The following is a 19,637-nucleotide window of genomic DNA, read 5'->3' as shown; positions in this document are numbered from 1 at the left end:
AAGCAATGCTTACGATACCTGTAAACAGTTGTTAATGGAATATATATGAGGCACTAAGCAAAAGGTAAACTATATTGTTTCTCTTTGTACAACACTCTGTTCCTCCTCATACATACATAATTGGTTCTCCATGGGACACAAATATTCTAATGTTTCACCAACTTGGTGCGTCTAATATTGCCTCACCTGCATGCCTATTTTCTATGTGGGAGAGCCTAACATGGATTAAAATAGCTGTTCATTTTCTGAATGCAGGACACACAAATTAACTAATGAAAAGTAGCCTTGAGGTTGGGATATTTCATGTATTCCCCAACTGCCCTGTCCAGTAGAGTAAGTAGAGATTATTTGAAAAATGGCTCTTTTGTCAGTGCACTAAGTAAATACTGCTTTTTTTACACTGAAATAACAATCTCATGTACAAAGCCTTTTGCTATGGATGCAGGCAATACCAAAATCCTTAGTCTGTGGCTGATCAACAGCCATTTTATTTTGTAATACCTCTTTCGGACCTTGGATATTTAAGGAGCTATTGTGGCAGCTTATTAACCACAAGGAATGAATTTACATATGTGAAATGAACTGTTAAGTAGAATAGATTGCAGGGTGAATGGATCTATGAGCATAACCAAGTTTGTCACACTTTAATGTTTTTTTTATCTTGGAGTTGATCTCCTTCAATCTAAAGATAAGGTTTGTACTCATCTTCCTACCACAGCCTGAGCAGTGTTTTTTATGTATTTGTTTTGTACCACACCATCATGTCACATTGCAGGCAGATTGTAGTGCTAGCACTTCCAGTCCACTATATTGTATCATGACTCTTCCAGAGGAACCAGGTCAGTCCGTGAGTTTGAATCTGGTTTTGTGTTGTTCAGTGAATGGGTGCTAGGGCCCATCTCTGCTGGGGTGGATGGGGCGATTCCTGGTGTTCCAATGCCTCCTTGGAAAGAACGGTTTTCAGGGCCTTCTAGAGGATGCATTGCTGTGCAAGATCATTAGATAGAGGTTCACAAACCTCTGCATGCAAAGACCCTGCAATTTAATAGTTTCAACTCAATCCTTTTTTTAGCTGATCTGCACTTAGGTGAGGAGCCTGCCGATGCTTGATTTGAGGACCCATCCTGTGGTCTACTGTGGGGCCACTTGATGCTGGTAATTCGGGAGTGTACATGAGCTGCTTTGTATACAGTGAACATAACCACATATTTCACTCAGGATGTTACTCCAGGGTTAGTGCTAAAATAGTCCATTGGTTTTATTATTTAGGTAGCCTGCCTGCTTTGGGCTCACTGGAGTTTTTCCTTTCTTGCCTTGTTACAGTGAAGAAGCCACTTTTCTACATGATGTTGACTTGCGTTCTGTTGAAGAAAACTATGCCGTCCTTCTTAGTCCTCACATTCATGGAATGCAAAAACAAATAATCACATTCATTTACAATAAGGTGTTTCTTCAAATGGAAGGGTTTCTCGTAATCAGCACAATGACAATTTCTTTCTTGAATTCAGTACAAACCAGTTGTTGCTCAACGCACAGAATTACATCATCGTAAACCATGCCTGAGGCAGGATAATGTTCTAGATTTCTTGAAACCTACGTCTGTATTTGTGCACTTTATGGTCCAGCATTTCTCTCATGACTGGTATGTGTTATCTGGTGTGCAATAAGATTTCTCTTTTGGCTGTAGCTTTTTTCACAGATAGTACATTTGTACTGTTTCTCTCCTGTATGTGTTCCATGGTGCCTCAGAAGATTTCCCTTACGGTTAAAGCTTTTCTCACATTGAGTGCATTGGTAGGGCTTCTCTCCGGCATGTGTTCTTTGATGCATCATAAGATTTCCTTTATGACTGAAGCTTTTGTCACATTCAGTGCACTTATATCGCCTCTCTTTTACAACCCCCATATGCATTTTATGATGTAATATAAGATTTTCCTTTCTGGTAAAGCTTTTCCCACATTCTGTGCATATATATGGCCTTTCTCTCTTTCTTCTTGGGTGTCTAATGATACCTGTGCTCTCTATGAAGATTTTTTCAACCTCTCTTCCTTCGTATTGTACCCAATTTTGCTGCATGTTTTGCTGATGCATAAGAACATTAGTATTCCTCAAATGGCTTCCCCAATCATTTTGTTCATGGGACATTTCTACTCTGGAAAATTCCTCAAAGAAACTGGTGTCTGTAGGTTTCCTCAAGCCGCTTTGGAAATTAACAGTGTTCTCGCTTTCTAGTTGCTTTTGGATTTCTGAGCACAGTTTCCTTTCCTGGTGAACTTGCTTCTCAGAGATATGGGGAACATTAATTTCTGCTTGTGAAATTGTGCATTCTGCTGTTGTCTCGTTACACTTCAAAACATGTTCATCTTTCTTTTTCATGATAATCCGTCCATTACCTGTTAGATTCAAATAAAACAGATTTGTTTTCATCATTTCAAATCCTGCAATAAATGAAAATAGTATATCGCAGTCTGTGTCAATGATCAAACATAATAGTTTCAGCTACCGCTAAGGAGGCCCAATGCTGTGTTCAATGCCTGCAACATTGTAGAGGTAACATGCTTGAGGCCTATTGGGTTAGTTATCATCATTTTGGTGACTCCTGTGAGCACAGAGAAACTGTTGCTTTTCTTGCTTCAAGTGCAAACCACAAGAGGTCAAATATAAGAGAGGTCTACAGGCACGCTATGTAGTAAAGCAAAAGTGGTAATAAATACAATTCCCAGGAAAACACTGGTTCAACAATTCATTTTACATCAACGCATCTTCATTAGAAGTGACTTTGTACTAAAGCGGTGGATTTTTGCAACTTCATTAAACTTTTTTCTGCCTTATAAAAAACATGGGCTCATTTCTGAGAGGAATATGTTGATCTTGGCATACGTTTGAAACAATAAAGCCAGTCACTGCTTGCGAGGAGTTCTGGTTCTTGTCAAGCGAAGGAGGAGGAAAGGTAAATCAATACGACCAAAGAGAATTCAGGATAGGATCTAAGATTTTCTTTTATTATATACGTTAAAAAAAGTAGCCAATGTTCATAAAATTGGTGTTTCACAAAGGCTACGCTGCACATCTTCTTCCTAGGATGTCTTATAAGGCAAACCCAACTGCCTGTATTTCAGCTACAAATACTTAAATAAACACCAGGTACAAACCATTAAGGAATTTACTATTTTAAGCAAACCACAGCACACCAATTCATAATACTGTGACACAAAGTGTACGAATTATAATAGTGACCTACAAATATCTACAAATGCAAAATACCGAAAATGTACTTATTTTTCTACAAATAGAAATGTAGAATTATCCACTGCATTATTTCAATTTTTAAAAGCTTATTAAAGTGCACAACCTACCGAAATAACATTTGCACCCGGGGAAGGGTGATCAGCCAATCAGGTGGCTGGAACAGCGGGTGAGAATACAGTGTACTGCCCGCTGTTTCCAGCCACCTGAGGCCCTTCCACCGGGACCAGCATCTTTTTTTTAATGTGGTGAGGCAACACAGAGCATCAACCCTGTTGCCTCCCCACCTTCCCCCACACCAAGCCAAAACAAAATACACCCTTTCCCGACCCCCTTCCTCCCAACCCACTTACCTGCTGGACCAGAGCTTTGTGCTCCGGTACTGGCGCTCCTCCAGCCCGTGGCCACCATAGACATGGAAAAGGGACTTAGTCCATTTTCCTATGGCAGCAGTCATCTTTTTTTTTTCTCGGGAGATTGGCACCGCACAATACAAACAGCAAATATCCCGAAAAATAAATAAACCATTTGCATCCCGGATGAACCCCAGGGTACGAATGGCTATCACCCCCTTGACGGGGGGCACACATGGCCAGTAACGGCCCACAGCCCTCCCCGAGGCCCTTGCTTCGCTCAAGCCTGCCCAGGCTCTGGCTGGGCCATTACCGGCCATGTCTGTCACCTGATGCAAGGGTGACTGCCATATTCACAACTTCAGTGCGGGACTCTGAGATAAACAGGAACATAGTAGTAGTAGTAGTGCGTCATTTGTATAGCGCCTTTCACCATTAGTATGGTCCCAATGCACTGTAGTTTGAACGCCCTCGGGGGACCGGAGTCCGGGTATGGGAAGAAGTTCGAGGAGGTGCTAGTATGTGTGTGTGCATACATAACTGACAAGGCGGTGGACACACCTGATTTATAATGACTGTTCCCAAAATTCTATTGCTGATAACTTTTAACTCACTGGATGGATCTGGATTAATTTGTCCACTATTACTGTCTGCTATGGGCCCCACCAAACTGAAAATTTTGGGGGTAATTTGTCAAATGGTTCAAACATTATTAAGCAAAGGAAAGAAGCTGTTTTCAGTCTACTCCCATTGATTTTCTCATAGAGAAAAGAGGTGCTTCCATTTAACACGAAACAGCGAAAAACCGCTGGGCAGATTTGCACAAAAAAAGTTACAAATTGGGCACCAAGGATCGTAGATTTTTTGGTGTTTGGGGTAAATCGATCCAGTATTTTTTTAAACATTCAACCGAGCCAAGGGTTGACCCTGGCCCCAAAAAGCATGCATAAATGTCTCCCATAGTGTATTGCAGCACTGAACTTTTCAGAAATGAAAATCTGCCTTTTCATTTTGCTGTATGCAAGCTATTTCTGCTGTAATCCTACTGGAAGATGAAAATGATAAGTGCCTGAAATGCTATTTATAGGTGGGAAAGGGGTGGTTTCACATCATGGTAGGAGTGGGGAGGGGGAAAGAGGACCAAATAGTTATTTGGGCACTTGTGGCAGGGGGGGATGGAAAGCCTGTTTTGAGTAGGATAATTATCATCTTGTAGTGGGAATCCTGAGGGAAATTCAAAAGTTACGCTCGGGAAAAATATTGTATCACTGGAACGAGCGGGTGAAAAAGGATCATTCAAGAGGGTCAGGGGGATTTACATAGTGTAGGGAAGGTGGGGTGGGGCCTAGAAAGGAGGAAAGGGACACATCTAGAGTAGCAGTGGGGATTGAGAAGACGTTTTTATTTTTTAGCATGGCGCATTACTGCAGTAAAAGAAAAACATTGCATTTCAGCTGGAACGATTCACACGTTAATACAAGGCTGCACCACAGGAAATTTCTAAAGGTAAAAGAACGCAGGAATTAAAAAAGAGGTGAAAAAGGGGCATAGTGTGTTTTAGCCTAATTGCTGCAATGTGGACAGGGTCCACATTGAACATAGCCTGTGGGACCCGGTTATTTACTAGTAACAGGGATATGGGACACAGCCGTAGGCCTCTGCCACTGGCCATGGCGGCGTATAAGTGGCGATTACAACTAGAATGAAACACTGTCCAACATGCTCACATGTTGGGTAGCGTTTAATTTTCAATTTGAACACTGCTTACCATGCATGCATGGTAAGCAGTATACACAATTACAAATAAACGATGTCCGACATGCAAGCATGTCAGGCAGTGTTTATTTGCAATTGTAGATGCTGCTTGCTAATGCATAAAGCATTATCCCATTGGGATCTCCAACATTTGCACCATCATTTAAATACATGTCGGTGCAAATGCGGGAACATTTGTATGGCAGAGAGGAAAGTAGGTGGTGAAAAATGCATGTTGTGTTCTACCACTCCTTTCTGCCGTACAAATGCATGAAAATATTGTGTGGCGTGAATGGAAGGCGTTAAAGCTGTCCTCAAGGCTTCCATTTGGGTTTTACACCTTCCAGTGGACCATGGTCTTTTTGTCTAATATTTGCAATGTGGACCGTGGACAAGGGCGAATGCCGTGGACGCTGTTGATTGACAAAGGCCATGGCAGCTGGGATCTGGTTAGTTACTAGGTAAGGTGGTATGGGCCTGGTCCAGTTGGCCTTTGTTATTTTTTTGTGCAATTGATGCAGCATGGATAGGGGCCATGGCAGAGGGCAGCGAAAACCTCTTTAGTTAGGACAGAGTTAAGATGATCTGATTTATCATAACGAAACCCATGAAATTTGTCAGGTGTGCAAAGTGACCACAATCTTAACTTGGAATTCCCACAGTTCCTCAGCCCATAAGCACATTCATAATATCACAGCTGGGATGACATAAAAAATGACATCATGAGTGACGTCTAAGGGGACAACAACTCGGGGTTAAGATTGTCATCACTTCCCGTATCCGCCAAATTTCATGAGTTTTGTTGAAATGAATTGGACCATCTTAACTCTGTCCTAACAAATGTTTGTCAATGAATATATAACAATACTATCAAAACCATCTAGCCACAATTGTCAAAGAACTCTGCTAGATATGCGTCTACCAATCTTGCCAACAACTGGCAATAAGCTTTGCAACTATAAATCAATTCATGCTGATGTAATTATATGAGGCTCTTTCTTTAAAAAAAATCCAGAACTCCTGTAGCCTGGAGTACGTGAATAGAAATCAGCAGTTTGCACATTAGATATTCGAGACTGGCACAGTAATGCTCAAGAATTTGCATCATGAAATGCCTAATTATAGAACCAACAATATTTCTGTGAAAACGACAAGAAATTACATGTACCATGTGCATTGAGTTACATGCAATGTGTTGTTGAATCTTGATCTGAGGAACATAATCACGTATCTTGCACTTCCCACATCTGAAGAGCCACAGCCAAGGGCCACCTATCAACGATATACCACTTCTTTCTCCATGGTTGCGATCGCTAGAGCACAGCTGGTCCCTCAAATTAGGAATTCTCCTAAAGGTGAAAGCAGGATAAACTGGGAAATGTATTTCTGGATCTTGACATAACAAATGCCAGTTTTTCAGGAATATTTTTCTCATCTCTTAATAGTCTGAAGTGTACAGATTAATTAGCCTAATGGATTCTGTGGTTTTACTGTGATGAACTGGTTAATAGCTGACTGATTTGTCCTGCAATAGACTGGCCCTATTGGCATTTGTATGCAAAATGCTAGAAATCAGGGTGAGAAATCCGTAGACAGCGGTCTAGTTTTGAAGCTATTTTATTTTGCCTCCAAAACGATTTTGCACAGATGAATATATTTAAACATGTACAAGACTTTCGACAAGCACGAAAGTTTTTTGGACAGACGTTTATTTTACAAGGGAAATACAGGTGAGTATCGTCCTCTTAAATTGTCGAGGAACAGTTTCCACAGTGATGCAAGAGTATGCAGTACAGGTAAGTGGTAACATAGAATTTTTACAGGGTGCAACCCAGGACTGTGGTAAATTCGGGGGTACTAAACACAATAGTGTACACAACACTATCTATAAAAACATATACACAGGGGTTGTGCCACAAAACATCGACACGGAAGTGTTTCGGCCAAACGGGGCTGGGTGAGAGCCCGAGGTGATGGTGGCCTTCATCAGGATTATCACTGGTAGTGGTGCTGTCCGTAAAGGTAATCGTCTGCTGTGGTGCAGCGGCGACGCTGTGCTGGGAGTCCTGTTATGGGTACGGACTCTGAGAAGCATGTCAGCACGTGACATGGAAAGACTTGTACAAACCGGGTCACGATGGCAAATAAATACAGCATTGGGGCTCTAGGAGCGGTGCCCGTCAATGGCGACTGCAGTCCTCGTGGCAATGGAGGAGTGCAGTCGCCATTGACGGGCACCGCTACCTTATTGAAAGTCTTGTAAATGTTTAAATATATTCATCTGTGCAAAATCGTTCTGGAGGCAAGATAAAATAGCTTCAAAACTAGACAGCTGTCTACGGATTTCTCACCCTGATTTCTAGCATTTTGCATACAGGTACCCTCCAGGGCATATCAGGACTCCGCCAGGCGCCCTTTATATGTTCTCTCCTATTGGCATTTGGCCATCTAGCAAAGAGTAAATTAGTGTGTTACCAATAATATGCTTCGGCTTGACAGTGAATTCTTTATCCAGGTGGATTTCGTCTCATAGTCTTGAAAGGTGCTGCAATTGCACTGGAAGCATGGATTTTGCTTGAACTGAACTTGTTTGTAGTACAGAATTGTACTAAAAAAATCTCCTTATATATAAACATATTTGTATGAAGGCCACAGGATGCCAAGCCAATGAGGAAAAACATCCCATGCAGCTGACACTTTCCACAGCTGTAAACTTAAATGTAAAGTCTGTTTCTGAAGGGTTCCCCACAGAAAGCAATGGAAGAAAGCGTTAGGAGATTGCTGGTAGATTTGAAGGGCAAAACTGACGTGAAGCAAAACTGAACCGAGTGATATACCGTGCCAAATCCTCAGCCGGGAAAAACGGGTCTGGAAAGTCTGGCAGAGAGCGACGACACATATAAAGCACATCCAGGGGGGTGTACAGATCTGGTGGGTGTTCTGGCTGAAATGAGAACCATGAAGGAGGAACCATCCAACAAGGTTGCCACCGTGGGGTAAAACTAGTTGTTATGCGGCAGCAGATTAATGATCTAGAAGAAGGACTTGGGGATGCCGAGACTCAGAGCAGTGAAGCCGAGGACATGCTGAATTCTATCCCAAAAAAGATCAACCGCATGCCGGTGGACCCCAAACAGGCATGACCAGAATTGGGAGTGAGATGGAACAACACACACGTTGTAGGGTTGCCAGAGATGCATTCTAGGCACCATGTCCACTTCCTGAGGGCCAACTAGTACTCATGATTGCAAGTATTTGGAACTATATGGACTAAGATACTGTTCTTGCTGCAGCAAGGGGCCATGGGAACATCACGCTGGGTGAAAAACGGGCTCATAATTTTTCTGGACTTCACTGTCACAGTCCAGAGGCGGAGGGAAGAGTTTGCAACGATGAAGACAGCTTTACGATAGCACTACATAAAGGTATGCAATGATGCAACCAGCTCGATGGAAGATCATGATGGCTGATGGACTCCACTTCTTCATTGACCCTAAAAAGCTACTGGGATATGTGGAATAACAAGTGACACCCAGAAAAAGTCTGCTTAGAAGTAGGACACAGGCAACAGAGAATAGACAGAGGGGGTGAACTGAGAGAAGGTGACAGAGTATGGGGGTGAAAATGGTAGGACACTTGGAATGGCGCTGAATCGCTGGAAATAGATGGTTTAGCTAGAGGCTAATTACACACTTGTATACAGAATACAGAAGACAGGACATTTAGGGGTAGAAACAGGTAGGCAGGAAGTATGGGATTGGGTATAAAATCACGGTAGATGTGTTAGTGGTGATATGTTGCAGGGAGTTGAGAGGTCCTGATCACAGGCAAGGGCTGCTAAGGGGCACAGTATAGCAAGCGCCCAAGAAGATATTCTAACAGAACACAGTGGAGTCGTTGGAAAACCTAGATGACAGAGTGTCACAATGGATGAAGTTCCCTGCTGGGATGGCAGGAAAGAATATACTGCTTAAACTTGTGATAGTGCCCAAACTGCTATACCTGTTCCCCAGCAAACCTTACATCCCCTTCGCTGGATTCAACAACAAATGCAGAATATTGAATAATAAAGTAGTGAAGGCAGGCAATGGAACTCATATAGTCTTAGGCAGAATGTGGCAGCAATAAGAGGAAGGGGGAGGCCAGGTTCCAACATTAGGAAATACTACATAGCTGCACAGCTGTAGTATACTGCTCACTGGGGGGACACAAAGGTGGGATAGAGCATGGAGGTAAGGTGTTGGGTGTGAGAGGTTTGTACCAGTTGGGTTGTGTGTGATATGATAAATCATTTATAACATGCATGTACACAAGTGTTTCTAGGCGCAACAAAACAAATGGAGGACAAGACAAACGATCTTACTAGGCCTTGTGTCATTCAGATTGTGCAAGTGCAACAACGCAAAGTGCAGTGGGAAGGGAGAGGGGGAGTGGCAGGGAGAGTTATGGTGAAGTGCAACAGGGCAACATTGCTCTGAGTAAGTGCAGCCAGGGCAGCGCGGCTCTGGGTAAGGGCAAAGAGGAAGGCGGCTGTAGGGGTTACAGGTACAGCCCCTAAGTGCACGGTAGTCCCAGATGCAGTGCCAGGGAGACTGATCATGGAGGAGCATGGTAACCAGTCTGTGCAGCAGACAGGCAAGTCAGCAGGGCAGGGAGAGAGAGAAAGCAGAGGAGACAAGGAAGGTCTTGAGAAGCTTCCGGAACATCAGGTGGTCTGGCACAAGTTTGAGAGGGGCAGGGAGGCCATTCCAGAGGGGAACACCTGCAGAGGAGAGGGATCTACCCCCACTCTATGCCTGGAGAAGCGTCAGAGAGTTGGAGGTAGCTGAGCGAAGGGCTCGAGAAGGAAGGTATTTTGGAAGAGAGAGTTGGATGTAGTGCAGGCCTGGCCCCAGAAATCCTTGTGGATGATGCAGAGGGTCTTGAACTTGATCCTTGGCAGCCACTGGGAGCAAGTGGAGAGATTCTGGGGCTGGAGAGATACAGTCCCTGGGCTTGAGGCCAAGGATAAGTCTTGCAGTCCTGTTCTGGATTAGTTGCAGTGGGCAAAGAGTAGAGCAAGGTAGATTGAGAAAGAGGCTGTTGCAGTAGTCCAGCCTAGAGAGAGCAAGGGCTTTGGAGACCGTGAGCCTTTGGGGGAAAGTGAGAAAAGGAAGAATACCTCTGAGGAGGTGCAGCTGGTAGTGGCCTTCTTGTTAAGGTCTGAGATGTGAGGAGAGAAGGAGAGCGTGGAATCGAAGATGACACCAAGGTTTTTTGCTGCACAGGAAGGCAAAGGAAGAGGGCCCAAGGAGGGCGGCGAGAGTGAGAGAGGGAAAGCGGCAGCAGGGGTCCCAATGAGAAGGATCTCCATGTTACTAGCATTAAGGCATAGATCGTCGGAGGCACACCAATCTTGAATCACTGATAGACAGTCAGGAATGAGCGAGAGAGGAGAAAAGGCTGAGGGGAGCCTGAAAGAAAGCTGAGTGTCATCCGCATAACACTGAAAGTTAGAGGAGAAAGTGAGGATCAGGTGGGCCAAACGGGCCAAGTAGACATTGAAGAACCAGGGTGAAAGGATAACGCCCTGAGTAACACCACATGTGGAGAGAGGTGGTGGAGAAAAAGGGCCAAAGTTGGACCTGGCAGGGTCAGTCCAGAAGGAAGGAGGTCAACCACTCCAGGGCCTGATTTGTGAGGCCCAGGTTCTCACAGCGTCGATTGATTAGGATGGCGTGATTGACCGTGTCAAGGAGGATGAGGCCAGAAGGAAGGCTGGAGTCAAGATTAGAGAGAAGATCTTCATGGGTGTTCGGGAGAGTAGTTTCCTTGCCTCTGGTTGCTCTGAAGTCAAAATGATGGTCATAGAGACAACCAACAGATCCCGTGTGGAGAGTAAGCTGGGAGATGGCAGCTTCTCCAGGAGTGTATGTGAGTGGGTGAGAGACTGAATTGAAAGCTGAGAGTAGAAAGGGGTGGGGTAGTGGAGAGTAGAGAAAGGAAGGGGAGGATGTTTGTGAGAGAGACTGTGTGTGTGTGTGTGTGTGTTTATTTGTGTGGGTGACTAGGGATTTAAAGAAGAAATCAAGCTCTGGACAACAAATGGCTACAATCAGTACAAGTCTCCTTTCTCGCCAACAGAGCTTCCTCTTACATGAAGTTTCAGATACAAAAAATGTGGGAGCCTCTGCTTGGTCATCAATATAAATCTGCTACAAGAGGCCTATCAGAAGCATATGTGTCTATAAAAAGATGTTTAGTAATATCTGGGGGACACATTGGAGGCTCAGTTACAAAAGCCTTCTTCAGAGATAACAAGCCCTTTCAGTTCTCCTTCTTCAATAAACTGTTAATCTCAGAAGTGTATCGATAATAGGACATAATGGACTGCCTATAGAAACTAGAAAACCTCAGAAACCATGTGGCTTCCTTCACAGACAATTGGGACATCCAAAACTGCAGCCTCCTTCATTGAATCTATAGACAACTCAAGCAAGGAAATCAAAAACCACAAACGCTTAACAAGGTCTTTCTCAAACTCACATTTCTCCGGTCGCAGATAGAGGGAGATCGGAGGGGTCCATGCAAGGTAGTTTGAAAATGTATGGGGATGTGCATAAGGATTGATGTTCACGGCCAGGATGCAAAGGATATTGGGCCTCTGATGTTAGGACTGTGGGACTCAATGTATAAGGCAGAATATGACCATTTATATTGTGCATTGCAACTGGAATATACTGTTGTGACTCCGTGGATAGAGGGTGGGACAGACTATTGGTGCTGTTGATTAGATCCTTGTGAGTTAATATGTGTAACTTTCAAAAATGCTAATAAAGAAATATGAAACAAAACCTCACACTTATTCATTTTACCAGAAATAGTATGTCTATGCAAATGGTCCCGAACACCTACATACTCCTGAGAGAGATGCATAGAACAAAGAATTTGCTAAGTGATGAATCATGCATTTATTTAAGATATGAGAATAAAGTGCAAGCATTAACCTTAAAAGGCTGATAGAGAACTGCATAATCTAATTTTCAATATTCATGATGACCAAAGGGCATTTGAAAAGGAGTTTTCCACTCATTACCAGAGCCTCATGCAGGTCTAACATGTAACAGGCAATTGCCCCAAGTCTAATATTATTCAACACTGCATTATCCAAAAAGGAGTGCAACTCTAAAATCCTATTAAGAAAACAATGTGCATAGGGACCTGTAGAATGGCCTGGTGATGGTTTGCATCAAGTCTGGCCTATTGTTCAACTCTGCTGGAGCTGCCATGTGCTGCGTTGGTACTGCTCAGCATTCACTGCATGGCACGCTCCCTGGAGGTTGGGATCTGGGGCATGTTAGCAGCATGCTGTGAGACTGTTGTGAGTCTGCTTTTGCCCATTCAAATATGCCTGTCAATATGTGTAACATTGCTCTTTTTGCATGGACTAGTGCTTAAAGCATTCAATGCAAGCATGTGCCCTAACTGGAACAATTCTTCTGACTGTGTGACAGATATTGGCCAAATCCTTGGGCATCTGGATTCGGACATTTCTGAAGACGATTGTTTTTTGTTTTCCCTCTCAGATTGCTTTTGCTCAGAGGATGGGCGCAACTGTCATCTCCGGGTTTTGTCGCATTGCATCCTCAGATGGTTTTTCTTTCTCCAGAATTTCAGTACTCAATGCAAAACTTGGAATTAACCCCTTCATAAGTATATTTTTAACAGAGGAAAAATTCAAAGGGAGAAAAGAGAAAACAAGACAAGAATTGCGACTTATAAATAGATTCTAATTCCCGCCCTTCCAAAAAAATGTAGGATCCCTAAATACATTTTGGCAGTTAGACCTAACTTTTCAAGTGTCTTTTTCTAGCATAAGAATGTTTATCATTCCACCATAACACAGTGTAGGAGGTTTACCTCCAATTCATGTCTTCAGAGCCTGTCGCCTATAGATAATCAAGTTATACATTCATCTCCTCTCTAAATTTGTGCATGATTCCTCATCCTCTATCACTCTGAAAGAATCAAAAAAAGGAGACAAAAATATTTTTTAGGAGCAAAGCATTGGCCGAGTTGCCTTTGTATTTCTTCCCAATAATTTATCCAAATGCATGCATTGTGCACATACATGTACCAAATTGACAACATTTTCTCTGTACCTCAAATATTTATAATTATTTTTACAGCCCCATTTTGCCAACTTATGTGGAGTATAAGATTGATATATTTGCATAGTAGTGGCTCAGACAAAGCGATAAAGAAAGTGTACATAATGTTTTTCATTTATTAATATTATATTCTTCAGAGGTAATATGAGCAGACCCGTAATGGGGCCCTTATATGTTCAGATCTCTAAATGCACCGTTTTAAATTGGATACACTAAAGGAGAGGAATCTGTATTTTTTTGCTCATTTGTTCCAGAGAGAGAAAAGGATTCTCCACTAAATAGCTGGCCAAGTTTGCTGAATTTGGTGAAGATCTCTAGACAGTCCTTTGCAAATGTAATGTTAATTGTAGGGCTATTCCATATAGAAGTATGGATACTTCATAATTTATTTCTCTTACTACATAACCGCATTTTCTGCCAAATTTCGATTAAGATATAAGACTTAATTTGAACTTTGAAAAATATTTTGAGGTATTACATTTGTATTGGCATCCTTTAGGGTCATCAAACTGCATTAGCACTGTGCGAGGGGGTAGGCAGCCAATCAGGAGGCTAGAAACATGGGCTGAAACTGCTAACGCTGCAAGCCACCTGATGATCGGTTCCCCGCCATCTTCCCCCCACCGTCCGCCCCCGTTTTTTTTCAAACCCACCTCCCCACTTACACCTCATTGTGAAAGCTGCAAGTGCCGCCACCGCAGCTGCTTCTGCTCCGCGAGGCCATCAAGGAAATGGCCATCTTGGTACAGTATTTTCTTTTCTTAATTTTCATTTATTTTGTAAAAGTTCTGATCCTATGTCAGATCCATTAAATTAATCTCTATTAGAGTATCTCACGTGGAGGAATTTGTTGGGGTGGTAATTGCTACACACTAGAATGAGCGTCAGGGGTAGTGATATAGGCCGCATTTAATCGGAATGTCGGCGGTAGGTAATGTATTGCCACTAACTAACTGTACTAAAAACTCACCCCTCTGCTTACGCCTCCTCATTTTGGGTTTAGACACCTGTTAGTATACCTTCTTTTTGTGTAACTAAACTAAACACAACCATACATCTACAACACCACAAACCACATGCACTTCACAACACCCTGACAATGAAGCAAACCATGCACAATCTCACCCCAACACAACATGATGCCTACCAACTGAAAACGCACCTACGCTCAGTGACGCTAAGCTCAGTGAGTTTCTCTGAACTGAAGCTTCCAACAGTAAATCATAGCTCTCCTGCTCTACTCCTGCTCAATCCTACTAACAAACTCCACCACCCTCCTTGCATTATAAATCTGGCAGAGAGCCAAGAGACCACGTACGTGGCAAGAGTGCGCAGTACAAGAACCTTTAGCATAATATAATATAACAGAGTGGTAAAACTGTGTATTAGCACCCTGCGGTGGGTGGGTGAGCCAATCAGGAGGCTAGGAACGCAGGCTGAAACTGCTGATCCAGCCCACGTTCCAAGCCGCCTGATGGCTGGTCCCCCCTACCATCTTCTCCCCACCATCCGCCCCCTTTTTTTTCAAGCCCCACTTACCTCATTGTGGCGGTGGCGAGTGCTGCCAGCACAGTTGCTGCTGCTTCCGCTCAGTGAGGCCGCCATGGAAATGGAAGAGGGGCTCTGTATGGCGCCCCGCCTTCCTAATCCATGGCAGCCAGCTTGCTACAGTATTTCCTTTAAGTGAACGGGACGCTGTGAAAATACTTGTAATTAGCATGTGGAACGGGTGCTAATAGCGTTAAACATCCGTTTCAAGGGCTGGAAGGTGCTAACATCCTAGGACCCGAGTTAAACGACCTTACTTCGATCGGGACTTCAGCTCAGTCTGTCAACACCCGTTCCAGCCCTTGGAACGGGTGCTTAGCGCTTAAATAATGATGGCTCCTCTATGCTTTTCTTCCCTAGTACTATTCTATCCATATATTTCTTCTGAGATTGACCTGGCATCTGCAATCTTGATATAAGCTGCTATCATTTTTATATAAAAAGAAAGCTTTTTGTATTTTGGATTAGATATTGCTGACACTAAATCAGCTCATTACTGAATTCATAGAATTTATTAAAATAATGAGCTGACATCTCGACGAGCTTTAAACATTCTTCGTCATACAATTGTTTTTATTGTTATATTTTCACAATATTTATTTTCTAATATTTTCAGCTTCATTATTAATCATGTTCTGATTCCAGGAATCTAAGAAAAACTTGGAGTCCAAGAATAACTTGTAATTTCATCTTTGACCATTACCATCAATGCGTCCCAGACAATTTGAATTAGGCAGTGCTGAATAAATATTTGATGAAATTCAGTATTTTTTAAAGAATAGAGAAGATCATCTCATGTGGCAGTCGGGAAACGAGATCTTCCAGCCCGCTTGAAGGAGAAGAGGTTGGTACATAGATGGAGAAGTACAGTTACATACTGAAGCTACAAAGTTTTGGCTGAAAGGTGGTTCTTTGTCATGACCTTTAGTTTTGGCTAATAGATAGTGTTTTACAACACAAATGCTACATAGGTTTAACCCACAGATGATGCTTTAAGACTATCGTTAGTTTTAGCTCATAAATTGACCTAAAGGGTCATTAGTGAGGCTACATGCATTTAACTCCTACGTGGTGCTTTAGTGGCATCCAGAGGGACTTTTAGTGCATTGTTATAGATATATAGAATATGGCATGCAACAGACAGTGCTCATTGAAAGGCACTGGGTTTGAAGACACGAGTGAACTGGGAAGAGTGTTGGAACATGTCACTCTTCTCCCATCGCAATGCTCCTTCAGCCATGAAGGTTGCCTCTACTGTCTCTTTACCAGAGATCTGGAAGGAGGCCTTTCTGGTTGAAGGACTTCCCTATTGGAAATCTAAAACTGCTGGGTCTGCCAGTGCATGTTTTGCATTAATTAGAGTGGTGATATTAGCATGTTCATGTGCTAACACTTTGAAACCATTATGGTTGAATGAAGTCATTGATTATGTTAAAATGTTTGTCAATGAAACCTAGCTGTGGATTTGTCATAGGAGGTGCCTACCCAATGGTCTTTTATCAGATTTGTACTCCCAGATTCTTAATCCCTTCATCCCCTAACATTCCTACCTTGGACTTGCACAGTCAATGAATCCCCTTCTGTTGGCAACACATGTAGCCCGAGGTATGAGACAAGCCAGGAGGCGTCAGTCCAGCCTCCTGTTTCAGCAACCTATGTCACCCAAGTAAGCATTCATACATGCCAATCAGCAGTTTAACAGTCACAAATGGGGATCCGACATGCAAGAAAGAAATGTCCCATTCAGGTTTAGGCAATCATTGTGGGGACAATTTGGCCTTTCCTTCTCCACCATTAGTTCTGCCACTTGATCACCCATAAGAATTAAAGAGAGTAGTTTGGCATTTAGAATCTGCACAGAAAACCCTAGGAATCAATGGAAGACAACCCCATAGAGATCCGCTGATTAGAGCTAGATCACATATCTTCAAAATACAAATTTTGAGTTTTTAAGCACTTATCTAATAAATGACAGCTCACACCACTGATCAAGATGAAAGAGAAACTGCACTACAGAAGTGATATAAGCAACTGTGGTCAATGTTTGTCCAATGGGACAGACCAAAGGGTCCATCAAAATAAGCATCTGTAAAAAATGGCAACTTGATGTAGGCAGGGGACACACCCCAGAGACTGAGCCACTTCCTACTGACATGAAGGTGGACAATTATAAACTGTTATGATAGGCAATGGGGATTTCGGCAGAGTGTACGAGTAAAAGGACCACCATACCTTGATATAAAGCTGGCTCCTGCACCTACTGTAGAGACGATATTTAAGGTGATTTAATGATGCTGAGCATATGAGTGAATGGAAAACCACACAATGCACCACTCTTCTTGGGTCAAACATGGTAGCTCTTCCACTCTTTACCTGCATCAGAAACTCAATTCATAGTGTGAGAAACCTGAGGGTATTCTCCCAGTAAGACTTCGAGAATCCCTTATTCAGGTAGCCAGGACACAGCCATCGCTGTTGGATCCAGTTCCTAGGGGTGGACCAGTGGGGGAGGATCACATGCGTAGGGGAACCCAGGGTTATGCTTGGGAGAATATCCAAGGTGAGACGCGGTATTATACCGAAGAAAGGGACGAGGAAGACAAGCTTCCTGAAGCGTTTATGGGTTGCACCAACTCAACCTGCCTTTCACCTAAAAGATCTCCCTTATTAAGATCCAACAACCCCTCCATACATAACCAATTCTCTAAGGCCCCAAACCCTGGTACACTCAGATTTCACCTCTCTCAGTATGTTTGTTATCCTGGTCCCTGCCAGAATACTCTTAGTCATTTGTTTGCCCATCCTTCTGATTATTATTTTCCACATTCCCAACCGGATTAGACAAACCACTACGATTCCCACAATCCCCTATGTTCTGTTCTTCATCCTGGTCATTCTCGTCCATTTCTCAAAACTTCCCCATCATACCCTGTAAGATATTCGAATTCTCTGACTATCACCCTTTCCTACACGAACACCATGGAAAACAGACTTATAATAAAACTGTTTACCTGACATGTCCCGACACAGGGGTCAGGCAAAGTCAGACAATTCATGTAAATCACATACACCTGAAGGCCCTTCCCTTTCACCACAGGGATAAAAGGTGGAGCAAGACAGCACAGTATGAGCAAGGCGAGCACGGCAGACAGCACGACAAGCCAGCTACCACGCGGCAGTTCAAGAGAAGTAGAAAGGCGGCAAAAATCGAGAGGGTGACGAGGATAGAAGTGACCTTGCCCTTTTCATCCCAGACCCACAGAGCCTTTGTGGAAGAAGAGAGACTAAGACCGCGAACAATAGCACAAGTGTCCTGCAGCAGATTTCAACGGTACACAGGGCAAACCAATGCCGATAAGAGCAAGGGAAACTCATGTGCCCGTGGTAGCGGCCTTGACGCCAGAGAGGCAACAGCCAAGCGGTTCATCACAGCTGGTGAGTAAAGGGGAGAACTGATAAGAACCGGGCTGTGTTGAGTAAGAATCGCAAAGTTGCAAGTTTTGAACCAGAGCTGATGAACTTTATGAACTTTGAATGAACTGTAAAAAGTGTAAAGGGGAGACCAGCGGCAGATGGAAACCGGCGCCACGTGAGTGCTAAATCAAGAGACTCTGGTATGAGAGAAACTACAGATACCGGAACGCCATAGGAGGGCCAGCGAAATAGGTTAAAGTGGTCATACAGAGGGTCAAGCAAAATCCCTGTACAATCGAAAGACTTTGATCTGCAAGCAGTGTGAAAGAAAGGATGATGAATCCCAACAATATTGGCCCATTGTGAATGTGAAGTAAACAGGGGTCCGAGACTGCCCGAGGGAGATACAGGGGTGAAGCCATCATCCAGGCAAAAGACACTGAGAAATAGAGGGAGGGGAAATCCCGCAAAAGGCAAGAGAGGTCCGAGCCCGACCATGGGAGATCCAGGAGGGAAGCTGTCACCCAAAGTTGATTGATAAAGGAACTTTGATATATTTTTGGAATACAATATGTGATTGGTCAGCGCCAAGAGGGGGACCAAGGGTGAAATTATCACCCTACGTGAAACTGTGGTAAACAATTGAGAATGGTTAGCGTCAAGAAGAGGGGGACCCAGGGTTGAAATCATCACCCTATGTGAAACTGTGGTAAACAATTGAGAAGAGTCAGCGCCCAGAAGAGGGGGACACAGGGGTGAAATCATCACCCTACGTGAAACTTCGGTAAGCAATTGAGAAGGGTCAGCTCTCAGAAAAGGGGAACCCAGGGGTGGTCCCGTCACCCAGCGAACATTGGAAACAAACTTTCAATTGTTAAAGGAACTTCTGTGTTTTTGTTAGTTGGAGAGCATCGGCCGAAGGCAAGAGACTTTCTAAGTGAACAAGACTTGGCCATCAACGATCCTGAGAGCTGCAGTGCAACTGTCGTCTCCTGCTGGAGAAGCCAGAGACTATACTGTGCTCCAAGCTCCCATTTTACCCCGTGTCTAAAACGTGGTGAAGGAAGACTTAAGCTACCGCATCCTGACATATTATTTGAGAACACTTCTTTCTTTTCTTGAGAACCATCCCACACCTTTTTTTTGTATTAGTTGTGAGGGTTGGCAATAG

The 19,637-nt window shown here is 43.4% G+C and overlaps 1 protein-coding gene across 2 annotated transcripts in view; it reads right to left on the bottom strand.

Annotated features, from left to right (window-relative positions):
* Nucleotides 1-1,490: 1,490 nt before the first annotated feature.
* The window catches only part of LOC138467753 (zinc finger protein 544-like), a 402,382-nt gene continuing 384,235 nt past the window's right edge, over nt 1,491-19,637 (bottom strand). For both annotated transcript variants that reach the window (XM_069607981.1, XM_069607982.1), the window contains exon 10: nt 1,491-2,393. In XM_069607981.1, the coding sequence (XP_069464082.1) occupies nt 1,615-2,393 (779 nt within the window). In that variant the 3' untranslated portion in view covers nt 1,491-1,614. The remainder of the gene's footprint in view (nt 2,394-19,637) is intronic.

The sequence above is a fragment of the Ambystoma mexicanum genome, chromosome 4q (assembly GCF_040938575.1).
Source record: "Ambystoma mexicanum isolate Mex_15411 chromosome 4q, UKY_AmexF1_1, whole genome shotgun sequence".
Classification (NCBI taxonomy): domain Eukaryota; kingdom Metazoa; phylum Chordata; class Amphibia; order Caudata; family Ambystomatidae; genus Ambystoma; species Ambystoma mexicanum.
This window is presented reverse-complemented; position numbering and strand designations above follow the sequence as displayed.